This window comes from Suricata suricatta, chromosome 13 (genome assembly GCF_006229205.1).
Source record: "Suricata suricatta isolate VVHF042 chromosome 13, meerkat_22Aug2017_6uvM2_HiC, whole genome shotgun sequence".
In the NCBI taxonomy this organism is placed as follows: Eukaryota; Metazoa; Chordata; class Mammalia; order Carnivora; family Herpestidae; genus Suricata; species Suricata suricatta.
Window position 1 is genome coordinate 78,703,601 of NC_043712.1, and position 16,420 is coordinate 78,720,020.

Consider the following 16,420-nt stretch of genomic DNA (forward strand, 5'->3'; position numbering starts at 1 on the left):
TTCCATCAGAATTTCAGAACCAGCTTGTAACTGTGACTCAACAACGGTGAGTATGTACCTCAATGTGAAGAATAACGTGTTTATATTAGGTCTTCCATCCTGTTCATACAGCACATCTCTCCATCTATTATCAAACTCTAATGTTTTCAAATAAAATTATATAATTTCTACATCATATATAAGTCTTACATATCCTTTGTTAATTTATTGCTATATAAGCTGCACTTTTGTTACTACTATAAATGATATTTTTAATTGTATTTTTCTGTTCACTGTTAGTATGTAGAAATGCAACAGATTTATTATGTAACTTTATATCTAGCAATCTTGATAGGTTTCCATATTAATTCATCAGAAGGCTTATCGAGGTGTCTTCTGTGGTTTTCGTTGCAGACAGGCATATAGTCATAAAGGACTCTTCTCTTTCTTTCCAACTTGTATCTCGTTTTACCTTGCTGTTCCGTCTAGAACTTCAAGTACAATCTTGAATAGGAGTGATAGTAGGTAACCTGGACTTGTTCTTGAACTTGCTATATATTTTCAGATATCTTTTATGCAATTAAGAAAGGTATCCTCTGCTCCTAATTTGCTATGAGTGGTTTTTTAATCATAAATTACTGTGTAATGCTTTGTCTGAGATGATCATGCAGTTGTCCTTTAAAACGTGATATGTTAAAAGTATGAATAAATAAAAATGTGATATGTTCATTTTTTTCTAATGTTCAATCTTTCATTCCTTGAACAAATTCTATTTGGTCATGATGTATGATGCCATTTATGTATTAGATTCAACAGACTAAAGTTTCTTTTTCTTGAGATTTTTGCGCCTATACACATGAGTAAGACTAGCTTATAATTTTCTCATTTTTCCTTGATGGATTCTGGTATCTAAAGTCATATATTCTTTGTGTAAAATAGAAAATTACTGTTGCAACTAACATTTTTTCTTGATGTTCTAAGAAAAAGTTTAACAGCTGCTTTTTTTCTTCTAAGAATCAATCTGAATCATTTATGCAATGGTAGAAAATGGTATACATTTACAACTTTAAGAATTTAAGCTTTATGAGCATGATCTTCATAACAGTCTTTTTTGGTTTTTTAGAGAAGGTAAATCAATGTTATTGTCCATCATTATGTTATCCAAAAATCCAGGAACAACAGATTTGTAGAGAAGAAATAAGTAAGTAAGAGGGGTGCCTGGGTGGCTTAGTCGGTTAAGCGTCTGGCTTTGGCTCAGGTCATGATCTCGCAGTTCGTGGGTTCGAGCCCCACGCTGGGCTCTGTGCTGGCGGCTAGCTCAGAGTCTGGAGGCTGTTTCGGATTCTGTGTCTCCCTCTCTCTCTCTCTGACCCTCCCCTGCTCGTGCTGTCTCTCTCTCAAAAATTAAAATATAAATAAACATAAAAATAATTTTAAAAAATTTTTTTAAAGTTAATATAAATAAATAAAAATTTTAAAAAACAAGTAAATAAGAGGGCAAGGAAAATAATTTAAATTTGAATTATTTTCCATGATATTAGGATGAAAACCATCGCCAAGTACGTGCATGTCTGGCTTCAAAGCAGATTTGTTCCCTGGCCAAAGCCAAACAGAAAATTAAGGTGGTCAACATCTTGCCTTCTCTACTGGCTCTTGACAAATCTTTGAGATCTTTGAAAAAAGTAACATATTCCTGGTGCTCCAGGGCTGTGCTAAGTCTTCCAGCTCATCTGCACAACTGTTATCCTCAGTCTGCTGGGAAACCCATCAGGTCATAAAAGGCTCAGCCCAGGGGATCAGTGCTGAGCCTGTAATTCGTATCCTTCCATGTAGACTTGCCAATGGACTGGAAGCTCACTTCCCTGATGGAGAAAATGTCACTCTCACCCTCCTCTTCTTGCCCAGCCTCATCTTCTGGATCGAGGCAGTCCAGGACCAGGCCATTTTTTAGAACTTCAACCAAGAAGCTGGAAATGGACATCAATTCAGGCTGTTCTTTAACCTTCTGCCCTTGGGAGGGGCTCCTCCTCCCCAACAAATGTTGGCAGCTTGCTATTGTTAATGTTGAAGTGACAGTGACCTTCTCTCCTACAACTTTCTGCAATACTGTGGCTTCTGTCCCTTATACTTCCAGTTCTCAACCTCTAGACATCTTGGGGAAGGATTTATGCTTCCGGATCTTCTTTTCCTCCGTAATTTTATCATTCAGGAATTCAACAAGAGCTTTGTCCCCTGGGTGTTCAATGCGCTGAAGCAGCAGATGAGGCAGCAGGGAAGGCCCGGTGGGCAGCAGCCACCGAGCCCAGGGCGCAAGGCACGTGGTCTGGGAAAAGCAGCATCACAGTGGCGGCCACATGCAGGCGCCAGGATATTCTCTTATAATCATTTACATCTTGGCTGCATTCTGACAGCGACCCGGTGGTAGGCATGAGGGTGGTGCACAAAAACTCCAGTTCTGCTGCAAGCCCATGGTAGGACTGCATTTGTTCGTGCGCTCCGACACAAGGTGTGGTGTTTTAACTGGCTTCGTCCAGTGAAAACGTGACTAGAACATAGGACTTTTTGGAGGAAACGTGAACAGCCAGTTCCCATTCCCAAAGTGGCAATCATGGAAGTCTGTATTGAAATGAAGACTTTGTGAGCCTAGGTTCTCAAATGATCACAAAGGGCCTATACTGGGTAAGCAGCAAGAACAAGGAATAATCTTCTCTACTGTTAACCACTTAAATTCGGGGTTTGTTTCAATAGCCACACAACCTATCTTTATTGCATTTTTACATTCCTTTTCTCTTTATTTTAAGAGAAAGAGAACATGGGTGGAGAGTGGCAGGGGTGGGGGTTGAGGGGGCGAACCCCAAGCAGGCTTCATGCTGTGAGCACGGAGCCCAAAGTGGGGTCTGATCCCTCAAACCACGAGATTGTGACCAGAGCCGAAATCAAGAGCTGGACACTTAAGTGACTGAACCACCCAGGTGCCCCCATTCCGTTTTTCTATTTTATCTACCCTCAACCCCTTTCTTCTTAAGAGTTGTTGATTTTTGGCTTTTTTATTAATTTCTGTTATTTTTTCAATTTCCAATAAGATTTTTTTCTTTGAACCATATATAATACAGAAGCATATTTTTCATTCCAAACAAATGGGAAAAGTTTAGTTATCCTTGTTATTTCTCTCTTCACAGCATTATAATCAGAGAATATGTAAGTGTGGTAGCAATTCATTGACTTTTTTATACTCGCATCTGACTCAGTATATGGACTTAGAAATGTTCCATTTGTGCTTAAAAAGAATGTATGCTCTCCAAGTGCTGAGCGCAGTGTTTCAAACCTATCCATTAGTTCAAACTTACCTGTTGCTCAAATCTTCCGTATTCTAATTTTTTATCTGACTGATCTGATTACTGACAGCTCTCCAATCATGATGATGAATATGTTGTCAATAAGAGTTCTGATTTTGCTTAGATGTTTTAGACCTACATTATGTGAATTCAAGTTGAGAATTGAATTACCTTCTTGATGAACTAGACCTTTCAATATTAATGACCATATCTATCTCTGTAATTACTTTTTGCTTAAAGTCTATTTTGCCTGGTATCAATCCAGCTATACCTTTCTTTCATTTATTTGCCTACATATTTCTTCATCTTTTCATTTTTAACTTTACTGTCGCTTTTTATTTTAAATAGGCATGTTGTAAAGAGGAGTACTGAGCTTTACTTATCTACTCCAGCAAACTTCCAAATTAAACGTGAATTTAGACCACCAGTAATTACTACAACTATTTGATCATTTTAGGTTTTATAATAATCTCTTTTCCTAATTGGTTCTTTTCTCCTCCTCTCTAAAGGCTTTTTAAGGACGCAGGTCCGATTCAGCCTTCCCCTGTACTTAAAGGGGAAGGTGCCGGCTTCTCCGTAGGAAATGGCGCACATTAAGGAGGGACAACTGCCGCGCCCAATCGGAGAGGCTGCTGACACCTTTGACCTTTCTAGGGGCGGGCCTAGTCACGCCCTATGTGGGGGTCCTGGGCCCGCTCTGATTGGTCAATACTCCGAATGTTGTGATTGGCTCCCACAACTGCCAGTATTAATGGGGGGGGTGGGTAGGGATTGGATCACTGTACTTGTGTTGTCATTTCCGGTAACTCCCCTTCCCAAACTCATAAAAGGCCTACCCTGCCTTTGTTGGGCCCTCTCTCTCCACGTGGCCAGCGGGTCAGTGGAGTCTGTGAGCCGAGCTTAAGCCTGTAATAAAGCCCTTTGCTTTTGCAGGCGTGACTCGGTCTCCCTAGTAGTCTCTGGTGCTTATTTTGGGGCGATATTACAAACTTGGGCAGAACAGCTTCTTCTGGGTTGTTTGGGCAATCACTGTTTCCTCCTTCCCCTCTCCTCACATTTTTATCTTTGTTTGGGGGATTTATAGATTTCAGTGGTTTTAGTAGTTTACCTTAGAAACTTTAACATGCATATTTAATTTACTGAACTGCAAGTTAACCAATTATCTTCTCCCTGAAAAATATAAATCCATGGAGTATTTTAACTCTGGTTACTGCCAGGAAAGACAACAGTTCTATCTTGTTTGATCCAAGCTTCACAAACTATGCATTATTTTACACAGTTTGCATATGATTTCCCTACACATTTACTTTTTTGCTCACCGTTTCTTCTCACATCTTAAGAGTTTCCTTCTGAGATTATTTTTCTTTCTTCCTAAATTATATACTTTCAAAGCTCTTTTAGTGAGAATCTCAGGCTTTCTTTTCCTTTTCCACTTCTGCTTTCACTCTGAGAACAATACTATTGTGGCTGGTCTTCTGTAATTCACTATGATGTGTCCATTTGTGTATTTTTTCATTTATTCTGCCTAGAATAGATCAAGCTTCTTGAATCTGAGGATTTAAATCTTAAGGTTTCTAGAAAATTCTTAGTGCTTCTTCCTAGACTATTCTCTCTCTCCGGAAATACTTATGTATGTCTATACAGTGGATCATCTTCACCTATCATGTCTCAACCTTGATTTTTCTCTTTACTTCTCTAATATTTTAAGAAATATGTTCAAGTATTTTAGTTACAAATTCTTTTCTCAAATACGTCTGCTTTGTTTCACCTGTCCACCAAATTTCTATCTTCAAATAATGTAATAAGTCTTATTAAGTTCTATTTGATTCTTTGTCAAATTTATGTCATCTGTTACTTACACCTGTTATTCTTGCAAAATTCTTTTATTTCCTTAAACAAAGTAAATATCCCCAGTTTATTTTCTTCATCTACAAGCTTTGTACTCTGATGATGCAGTCTGCCACTGGTGTTGGCTTCTCTGGCGATTGATTTCCTCCTGTGTTTTGACTGTTAAGTATGGATTCATGAATTCCTTGGGCCTTTATGTTAGAACTTTTAGGACTGAATTTCAAGTATTTTCCTTCACAGGATTTGCACCTGCTTCTGCCAGGTGCCAGGAGATATTACTAACTAGGACCACTTTAAAATTATCATTTATGATATTAGACCACAGAGGAAATACGAACTGTGGCCCTAAATGTGTGCTAAGGCTTGTGGTTAAGAATTCTTCCGACGACAAAACAAAATAAAAACAGACTCAAGGGGAAGTGGGAGGTGGAAAACAGATGAAGGGGATTAAGAGGTACAATCTTCCAGTTATAAAATAAGTAAGACACGGGGAGAAGGAATACAATCAATTCTAACAACTTTGGTGATAGCAACTAGACTTATTGTGACCATTTCATATGCACATAAATATTAACTGTATTGTAGATCTGAAATTAATACAATATTATATGTCAATTATTTTTCAATAGAAAATCATAGTAATTGGAAGATTTTCTTTTTCTCTCCACCAAATTCAGAGCTAACAATCTGGGTAAGTTAAGTAACTCTGTGTCCCATTCTACAGGGTTTATTTTTCCTACTAAATACAGTGGGCTTGACTTCAAGTTTCATCTTCTAAGCTCTCCTCTACCCTCAGGGTCCCCAATCCAGAGCGACCAACCCAAAGCTAGGCCCAAGGGGCAAAGTAAGCAAATGCCCCTGGGGAAACTCCAGAGCTGGCTTAAGTCTTCAGATCCACACAATTTTGTTTCCGCCCTTGGTACATTTATTTCACCTTGCCACAAGCCCAACAATACACATTTAAGAAGACATTTTGCCCTACCCCTGAGAATTTTAAGTGTTACACACTTGGAGAATTCTCTAGGTGTACAGAGAGTCCCAAATACTCCGACAGGGTCAGCCTCCTCCCAGCATCTCTACCTGCCAACTCCATGCTTTATGTTCGAGCTCTACATGTTTGTTACACCCAAGGAGCTGAGACACGGGAGGTGACTTGGTCCTAAAACCAAGTCACAACTCCGAATTGTTGAAAAAATACGGACGCTCACTCACCTTATCTGCCCGTCCCATGAAAGCGGGTTTGCCTGCTAATCCGAGACAAATGGCACACACAATGCTGGACTTCCCTGTCCCGTTCGCTCCAATAATCATATTCAAGTGGGGTCCGGGAGACACTTCACAGACATCATACGTCCTGAATTATAAAGAGGTGAAATTACTGTGACGTAAAAAGCGATCTTCGCCAAAACATTTACTCTTGCTTTACGTTGTCTACAGGCTTTCCTCGATTTCCTTTAAAAGCCAGGAGATCTTACATTCTAATCCGAAGGTTCGCTCAGTGGAATTCTTCCAGGAACCACGGTCTTCCAGGCCACTTTGGTTCTCTAAGACCACCCGTCCCCTCTCATTCCTAAAACTCAAAGTCCACTTATCGTGAAAACACAACAGGCTGACTCTACTTTTGCAGCCACCTTTCCCCCTCTTCTCTGCCAAGCTTTATTTCCTCACACTCAGACATTCTTCCAGGACTTGCAAAAACTTTGTTTCCACGGCTTCAAAGGGTAAAAGATGTCCTAATTGCTGGACTCGGTGGGCTCTTTTCAGTCTTATTATCTAATTCCAGTGTAGCAGATGATACTTTTGAAACACTTTTTCCGCTAGGCTTCTGGGAGAACACTCTCCCACCGTTCTCCTCTGGCCTCTCTGAACACTTCCTTCTCAATCCGAGTTCCTCTTCTGCTTGTCCTTAACTGTTGGCATTCCTCCAGGGCTCTGTACTTGACCTTCTATTCCTATTAACATTTCCCTTTGGGCAATCTCAACCATTTCTGCAACTTCGAGAATCACCTATACATGATATCCAAATCTCTCTCACCTGTTCACCCTTAAAAACACTGCCTACAGGGGTGCCTGGGTGGCTCAGTTGGTTAAGCCTCCGACTTTGGCTCAGGTCAGATCTCACGTTCCTGAGATGGAGCCCCGCATCGGGCTCTGTGCTGACCGCTAGCTCAGAGCCTGGAGCCTGCTTCCGGTTCTGTGTCTCCTTCTCTCTCTGCCCCTCCCCCTCTCGTGCTCTGTCTCTCTCTGTATCAAAAATAAATAAAACATTAAAAAATTTAAAAAAAAAAAAACCACTGCCTACAAAAGATCTTTTTCAGATGCCCCTCAGGAAACTTCCAATCACAGAATCCAAAAAGCATTTACTATTCTTCCCCCCAAATTGTTCCTTCTCCTGAATAGCATCACATTTGACCAAGAGCCAACGCACAGACTTGAGAAAAACACGGCATAACTCTCTAACTCAGGCCTCCCAGCCTATGGCCAAATGCTGACAAATCTCCTCTTTCTGCTCCTCCTTCCCATTGTTACTCCAAGGTGCAAACCGATCATCTCGTATCACTGTAGACGTCTTCTTGCCTCCAATCCCGCACCCTTTCTAAATCATTCTTCACGCTGCTTCCAGAGTAACAAAAAACACATGTCATTTCCTGCTTAAAATGCATCCTGGTTGCCAACAGGATGAAACTGGAATTCCTCAGTATAGAAAACAGATTCTCAATAGCTGCCTACCTCCTCAGTACCAGCTCTGTTCACATACTCGCTCACATCCTACGTTCCAGCCACACTAAAATACTAGACACTTCCTAAATATACAAACTGTTGCTGGTGGTTCCTTCTGTCCACGATGCTCTTCCCTACTTTTAAGACTTCTATGCCCTCCTGTACAAAGCCCCTTCTCACAGTTGTGGATGATACTAACCACCTCGTCCTTCGTGCCCTCAGAGCATATTATACATACACATATCTTCATGTTTTTATATATCTTTATACATCTTTCTTATAATCTTTACATATCTTTAAAGATCATACTTCTCTTTCCCAACCTGGATTCAAATGGCAATTCAGCTACTTATTAGCAGTGTAAACATGGGTAAATTAACCTTTCTGAGCGTCTCTCATCAATGAGCATGAATACATGTTACAAGGAAAGAATGAGTGCGCTGTGTAAATAAAACATCTGCTTCTATACTTGGCACACGATAGATACGGGAGGGAAGAAAAACTCGCTGGTATTGTTACAATTGCAAGCCACTTATGTGCAAGCTAAAAAAAAAAAGGCTTCGACCAAATGAAATGTAAGATGCTATAGATACACGGTATTTGTGTTAAAACCTACTATATTCTAAGACGATTACTAGTTGTCTGGAGAGAAAGAAAAGGAACCGGGGAAGATAGCTCGATTTGGAGGGGTCAAGGGTCTGCTGGGAGGTCCAATAATTGAGAGGAAGGCTTAATTTTCTTGTATATTTCAACCTCCATCCGGGACACCATTTTGTAGCCCTGGCAACCGCTTCCTCTTCCCCAAGCTGCCACAGCATCACTGCCACTCGGATTTAACTGTTGCTTCCTGTGAGTGCCCAGCGCCCATACTTTGGTGAATTACAGATTACGTCCTCCCTCTGGAGGCCGTGACTCCCGGCCGGCAGCTATCTATTCCCTACCCTGTCCACTGCCCGCCGTATGACGCGGGCCTGAATGAATAAAAGAGCCGCATCACACCAGACGCACACCTACCACACCAACACATACATCAATGCCCACGGCCTCTGAGTAAAAATCCTCACAGTAACACCGGCTTGAATTCACAGCCAGCCCGACTACCTGCCAGCCACACGTCCGCCCCCATCTACCCCCACGATCCCCAACGCAGCTTGCGCCCCCCGCCCGCGCGGGCCCGCTCGCCTCCCCGCCGCGGCTCGGCCTCCGGCCAACTCACAAGAAGTTCTCCATCACGATGCGGACGATCGAGCCCTCCACGAAAGGCCTGGATGATGGCAGTGGCGGCGGGGCCGAGCTCCTCCTTTTGCTCGGGACCTCTGACGAGGGATCTCTCGGGAGAGCTCGCTTGGAGGGCAGGGAGCTCGGAGTCGACGTCTTCCTACTCGGAGTCGCCATCCTGCCTTCCCCTCCGCCCCGCAAGCGTTTCCGTTCCCGCTGACCCGCAGCCTCGGAGCCCCAGCAACCCGCTCGCGCGCGAACTGCCCGGCGCGCGACACCGCCTTTGAGCCCGCCCCCGCGCCTGCGCAGTCCCGGCCCGGCGGCGTCTGCGGGCCGCCCGGCCCCTCGGCGTCCCGCCTACAAGGCTGGAAGCGCAGAGAAGGCTGGTGCGGGCGGGGGTACGAGCGAGCGGGAGCGGCGGCCTCACTGGAGGCAGCTGCCCAATCTTCCTTTACGAGCATTTGTGCATTTTTCAGAGCTCGGTGTTTTTTTTTTGTTTTTTAACTCAGAAAAAGATGTCAGTGGCATTCAGTACTTTGAAAACCCTTTCAGCGCTCGGAGGAAGCCTAGGGACGGAGGGAGGCGTTCGCGGCGACACCGGGGAGCGAGGGCTGGCGACTCCGACCGGCTGTGTCGGGAAACCCACCGAGCGCACCCGGGCTCACCGGTCTTTGGCTCTTCGTCTTCTCAGTTTGCTCCCGGTTTGCCTTGAATCAGGTTCCCGCGTCCCAAAAAACTCTTGCGAAGGCCCCATGCCCGGGTCTCCCCTAAAAGCGTCATGCACGGTCCCACTTGTGAACAGACTCCAGCAGGACCTCTATCCTACCTCCCACCCCTTCCCTTTTAAGGCTTCCTCTCCCGAAGTTTCTAGAAATCCATGAGCTCGGCTGCCCAGGCTAGAATGAGTGCGTGCTTCCACTTAAACCTGCTGGCGCGCAGCTGGTTAACCTCAATGAGGAACAGGTGCTCGGAGGCTTCCCCGTTTACTCAGCTAATAATGTGTAACCTACAAGAGGCTGCGGTGCTGAAGCCGCCAGTCAAGGTTGGGAGTCTGAGCGCTTACTTTATGGTGCGGGAGGCTGGAAAAGAACCAGAGAAGCAAGAAAGGATTAGAGTTCCAGGCTAATGCTGGGTGCTATGAACAAAAAAACGAGGCACAGAGGTGATGCTTGAGTGAAACCCTAAATGAGGAGGAACCAAGGTAAATGACAAAAGAGCATTCCAGGCAAGGACAAAAGCTCTGGACTGGGTCTAAGTGGAATGTCTGAGGAACAAAGGAAAGGCCGGTGTGGCTGCAGTGAAGTGAACCGCATTGCGTAGCAGAGCCTTGCTCGCCATTAACAGCTGAATTTTATTTTTGAAGCTCTGGGAAACCATGGGATGATTTTGAGCAGGAGAAGAACATGATCTGATTAAAGTTTTCTTTTTTTAAAATGTGTATTTATTTTTGAGAGAGAGAGAGGCAGAGCACTCGTGGGGGGGAGGGGTGCAGAGAGAGAGGGAGACCCAGAACTTGAAGCTGCAAGCTGCCAGCACAGAGCTGGTGGAGGGGCTCAAAGGCACGAATTGGGAGAGCATGACCTGAGCTGAAATTGGACCCTTAACTGTATTACCCAGGCGCTGCTGATTAAGGTGTTTAAATAATCACTGTGGTTGCTGTTTGGAGGGCCTTGCGCATGGAGACTGGGAGGCCGTTTAAAAAACTATTGCGTGGGGGCGCCTGCGTGGCTCAGTCAGTTGAGTGTGTGACATAGATTTTTTTTAAGTCGATTTCTTTATAGGGACATCTGGGCGGCTCAGTCAGTCAAGCGACTTACTTTGGGTCAGGTCATGATCTCATGGTTTGTGGGTTGGAGCCCCACATGGAACTCCCCACTGACAGTGCAGAGTCTGCCTGGGATTGGGAGGGAGAGAGGGAGAGTTTTAGCAGGAAAAGGGCAGAGAGAGAGGAAGAGAGAAAATCTCAAGTAGGGCTTCACTGTCAGCACAGAGCCTGACATGGGGCTCAAACCCACAAACCATGAGATCGTAACCTGAGCCCAAACCAAGAGTCAGACACTTACTGATTTAAATATTTCTTTTTTGTTGGACTCTGTGTGACTGGAAGTTAGCATGAACCATGAAGACTCTGGCGGACTACATTAGCTAAGTGCTCCTTAACATTCTTTAATAATTTCACACACCCATAAAAGTACACACATTTGGTTGTTTTTTTTTTTTTTATTCTACTGGTGAAAACTGTCTTGAAAGGGGGTGGTGGTAGAGAGGGAGAGGAAGATGGTCTCGAAATAGAATATCAATTAACGAGAACCTGATGCTAAAGAATGACTGAGTGAGCCACAGCAGCTGATTCTGTACGCCAGAATTTAAAGTCCAGCCATCAGCAGGATTCACCATGCCAGTTTTTACTAGCTAATAACATGTCTAAGCAGTTGTATTGAACTTTCTATTCACCAAGGAGTAAATCACCAGGGGCTATTTTGAGCGAAGGCCTTACAATTCTGCAGAAACTTTAAAACTGATGCAAACAAAGCTGGCAGAAAGGGGCAGGCTCGGGGCGCCTGGGTGGCTCAGTAAGTTAAGTGTCCAACTCTTGGTTTTGGCTCAGATCACCATCTCACAGTTCATGAGTTTGAGTCCTGCATGGGGCTCTGTACTGACCGTGCAGAGCCTGCTTATGATTTTCTCTCTCATCCTCTCTCTGTGCCTACCCTACTCGTGAGCTCGCTCTGTCTCTCTCTCTCTAAATAAATAACAAAAAAAAATTTTTTAAAGGGTCAGGGTCAAGGATTAGGGATATACTTCACCTTCCCCTCAAAATGCCATCTTCTGTGTTGTCTTTCTTGGCTTGACTCCAGGCCCTTGATAAACGGTGCTAGAGTAGCAAGAAGGTAGGGCAAGATCCACGAACTGAGACTCGGCAGAGCCCACATGGACTAAGATGGTTACTCTTCCAGTTCTGATAAGAACCTTCGCAGGATAACAGAGATGATCTCCTCTGGTTGATACACCAAGTGAGAGGAAGTGCTGCGTTTGCTTCTGGCAAATTCATATAGTGGAAAAGTGAGCCGTCAAGGCTTAAAAAGGAGGGGAGAAGGTGCTCAAACTGAGGTCCTTAGGACCCAGAAACAACCCCTCTTCCCCAACCCCCCCCCATCCACACTTTCTGATTAACCTTGTTAAAGAACAGGAGTGAGGGGTTCTGAGGACAGTGAGCACCCTTCCCCAAGGGGGGGGGAATCTTCCACCCCACAGAGCAAGCTTCTGCTAGAGATCAGGATACTTTATGTCTAAAGATCTTAACTTTTAAAAAATTTGTTTCACACGTCATAGAGAAGCTATACACAATCAACATATCTGCGTCGTCTTGCCAGTATTATTAGTGTTGGAATTGGTGTGGTAATAGCTAAAGTAGGAATACTAATAGCTAATACTAACAGCACATACCACATACCAGCTACTGTTCTAAGTACCTTTTCATAATTCATTTTTATATTCCGGGTCAATATCTCAATAGATTTGCATCTTTCTCAAATTTCCAGCTCTTGGATACAAAAACCAACTGAAAGACTGAAAAATCATTAGGAATTGATATCAGATTTCAAATGCTCTTTGTAATGTGTCAGGATAGAGAGTCTATGTAGCTCAATGTGCCTTCATTTCTTTTAAGGATATGAAATGGGAAGAACAGTATTAAATTGTCCCAAAAGGAATTTACCTTCAATTTCAGAACAGTCAGGAACAGGTGCTCTGAGCAATGCCCTCCACCAGTCCCTGCAAAATGAATTGATTGTCCCCCTTGCTCAAACTAGGTCAGAGGTACCCAGGGGAAGAACGAGCGTTTGCCCTCAAGACCGTGTTACTTCCCAAAGGAAAGAAAGTTGTGATTGTCAGAACCGTGCTAACTCTGCTGAAATCGGCTACACAAATTATAAAATAAACTCTCCCAAGAACCTGTTGGTCTTAAGTTCTCACTTCCACCGCTTGGACTGATAGCCGTAACATTCTTTATATAATTAAAATTGTATTTCTGGTTTTGTTTTTATTTTAGGAAGTTAGAACCCCCCCCCCAAAAAAAAACTCTAAGCAGAAACCCACAACCATGCATGCATACTCCTGCAACTGAGAATTAACACTGTTAACAATGGGGCCTGATTTTATGGTCTTTCCATTAGCTACTTTTTTAACAATTACCCATGAAACACGTACATACATTCCCCTCTTAAAAATTAGAACAATGCAGATCAAATTAGTGTGAAGTTCAGTTGACATTTTTTCCCCTCAATCTTGTTGCTGTATTCTTTATTCTCCAGAGTTAAATACTGCCATGCCTTTGTTCAGTGTATAATATGATGCACTTTAAGGCCATTTTTATATTTACATGTGGTTTCCCTATAGGAAATATGTAGTAAAATTTTGAGTGTGAATGCATTACATAAATGTTTTGTATAAAGACATAAGATATTACATGCACACATATATAAATGTGTTAACATTCAAAATATGGCAAGAATAGTTATGCAATTTTGTTTTTCATGCAAATGTGTATTTTTGAGATAAATCCATGTTGACACATATAAAACTGTTCCTTTCAAACTGCTAGAGGGTTTTTGTATGACTGTGTCTTACTTCATCCATTGCTCTGATTTGACACAGATTGCTTCCAGTTTTTCATTTTTACAAACATTGCTTCAGGGAATATCCTCAGACCCATCTTTATGTGTGTGTCCTAGCATTTCTCTGGGAGAGATACCAAGAGTTGAATTGCTAGCCTAAATACGATACTAATTACTTGCCTTCAGTTTCTTGACATTGTTGCATGTGGCCAGGTTCTTACTGTGATTGCTTGAGAACTATGTGAAAACAAAATATCTCTCTTTATTTACCTCTTTCTAGTATTGGCTTTGGCCCAATGGCTGGCTGTTCCCTCTCTTGCTTACACACACACACACACAGACACACACACACACACACACACACACACACCTGTCCTCTACACAGTGCTCTATTTCCCACAAGATCTAAGTTCGGGGGGGGGGGGGGCTGAAGCTTGTAAGTTTTGAAGCCCCGCTGAAAAACTACAATATTGCAAATTATTTCAGAAAGACAGGAAACCCCAGCCTCAGCACTGTTGACATTTGGGGTAAGATACAATTCTTCTCTGGGGGGAAGAGGAGGCAGCTGTCCGTACGCTGTAGGAAAGTCAGCTGCATCCTTGGTCTCTATGCACTGGAAGCCAGTAGCGCCTCCTCAGATTTGACAACAAAAAATGTCTCCAGACATTGGTAAATGTCCCCTCAAGGGTAAAATCGTCCCCCTCTCCCAGGTTGAGAAGCACCACTCCAATCCTACCCGTACTTTCTGAGTACAGAAAAGGAAGCCTTTCCAACTCCTCTTATGAATCCAACCTTGTCTAAATCCCCTAATTTCTTGGAAAATTAATGGAAATAAAAATTTCCTATCTTACGGACATATGTGCAAATACACAGCAATGCTCATAAAAGTAAATATATCATGACCTAACTGGGTTTGTTATAAGAATTCAAGATTGATTAAATACTAGCAAATCAAATAAATTACTATGATACTTTGGATTAATAAATTATAGGAGAGGGGCGCCTGGGTGACTCATTTGGTTAAGCGTCCAGTTTCAAATCAGGTCATGACCATGCAGTTCATGAGTTCAAGTCCCACGTCAAGCTCTGTGCTGACAGCTCAGAGCCTGGGGCCTGTTTTGGATTCTGTGCCTCCCTCTTTCTCTGTTCCTCCCCTGCTTGTACTCTCTCTCTCTCAAAAATAAATAAAGATTAAAAAATTTTCTTATAGGAGAAAGATAAAGGCAGAAAAAGAAAAGCATTTCATTGTTTTTAACATATATTCATGGTCGAAATTTCTAGGCAAGTAGAAGTAGAAGAAAACTCCCTTTGACCAGGAAAAGGCACCTTCAGAACACTTCAGCAAACTCGTGTTGAATGATGGAATGTTTAGAAATTGTCTCTTTAGTTCTGGAACAAGTTACAGACAATTCTATTACTCCTTCTATTGAGCACTGTACTGGGGATCTTAGCCTGCTAAATCACTTAAGAAAATAGAGCAGCCAGAGGAGTTAAAAAAGGAAAACCAGAATTGGCCATACTAAGAAATCGACAGCCAAAGAAAATTGCTGTAGGCAACATAGCAGCTTCTCAAAAATGCCCCCATTGTGATCCCTGGGCCTTGTGAATAGGACGCCTTACAGGGCAAGAGCGAGTTTGTAGAGGTGATTAAGTGAAGGATCTTGAGGTGGAGTGATTATCCTAGATCGTCAGAAGGGTCCTTCGGAGAGAGAGGCAGGGGGTCTGGGTCAGAGTCAGGCGTCGAGAGCAGATGTCAGAGCGAGGACACAGCTGGAGATGGGCTATGAGCCAAGGAATGCGGGAAGCCTCTGAAAGCTGGAAGGGACAAGAAATGGATTTTCTGCTAGAGCCTCCATTGGAAACACAGCCCTGCTGAAACCTTAATTTTAGCTCCACAAGATTCATTTCCAGGACTCTGACTTCCAGAACTGTGAGATAATGAATGTGTTATTTAGTGCCACAGAGAGCGTGGTAATGTGTTACGGCAGTAGGAAATGAATGTAAATATAGAATCTGTTCTGAGAAATAATAGATAGGTTGGCTGGATATAATTCCAGATAAATCTCGCACTTTAGAGGGAAGAGGCAAAAGTTTACTTTTTTAGAGGAAGCCCCTATGGGAATATCTTTAAACACCCAGGGCAGGGAAGAGTTTCTTAAGACAAAAAAAAAATGTTATAAAGAACATAAAAAGATTATGAATTTATATATATTAAAAACTCAGGCCTTGGAGCACCCGGGTGGCTTAGTCAGTTAAGCGTCCGACTTCGGCTCAGGTCATGATCTCACGTGGGTTCAAGCCCTGCTTCGGGTTCTGTGCTGACAGCTCAGAGCCTGGAGCCTGCTTCAGAGTCTGTGTCTCCCTCTGTCTCTGACCCTCCCCTGCTCATGTTGTCTCTCTCTCTCTCTCTCTCTCTCTCTCAAAAATAAATAAAACATTAAAAAAAAAAACTCAAGCCTTTCATTAATCAAATTCACCACAACAGTGTGGGGGAGGAGGGGGAGGCCACAAGGTAAAAAACAAAACAAAACAAAACAAAAAAAAACAATATTTGCAACACTTACAATAAATGTAAGCTTAGGGGTGCCTGGGTGGCACCTGACTCTAGATTTCGGTCATGATCTCAGGTCATGATCTCACAGTTTGTGAGTTCAAGCCCCATATCAGGCTCCATGCTGGCAGTATGGAGACTGGGATTTCTCT

The 16,420-nt window shown here is 43.0% G+C and overlaps 1 protein-coding gene and 1 pseudogene across 4 annotated transcripts in view; both read right to left on the reverse strand.

The window, feature by feature from the left end:
• Positions 1-9,373, reverse strand: part of SMC5 (structural maintenance of chromosomes 5) — a 90,682-nt gene extending 81,309 nt beyond the window's left edge. For 3 of the 4 annotated variants that reach the window (XM_029919777.1, XM_029919776.1, XM_029919775.1), the window contains exons 1-2: positions 9,100-9,373; positions 6,375-6,516 (exon numbers count right to left, since the gene is read on the reverse strand). In XM_029919777.1, the coding sequence (XP_029775637.1) occupies positions 6,375-6,516; positions 9,100-9,278 (321 nt within the window). In that variant the 5' untranslated portion in view covers positions 9,279-9,373. The remainder of the gene's footprint in view (positions 1-6,374; positions 6,517-9,099) is intronic. The other variant, XM_029919778.1, reaches the window with a different exon arrangement.
• Positions 1,517-2,462, reverse strand: LOC115276863 (annotated as a pseudogene).
• Positions 9,374-16,420: the final 7,047 nt, after the last annotated feature.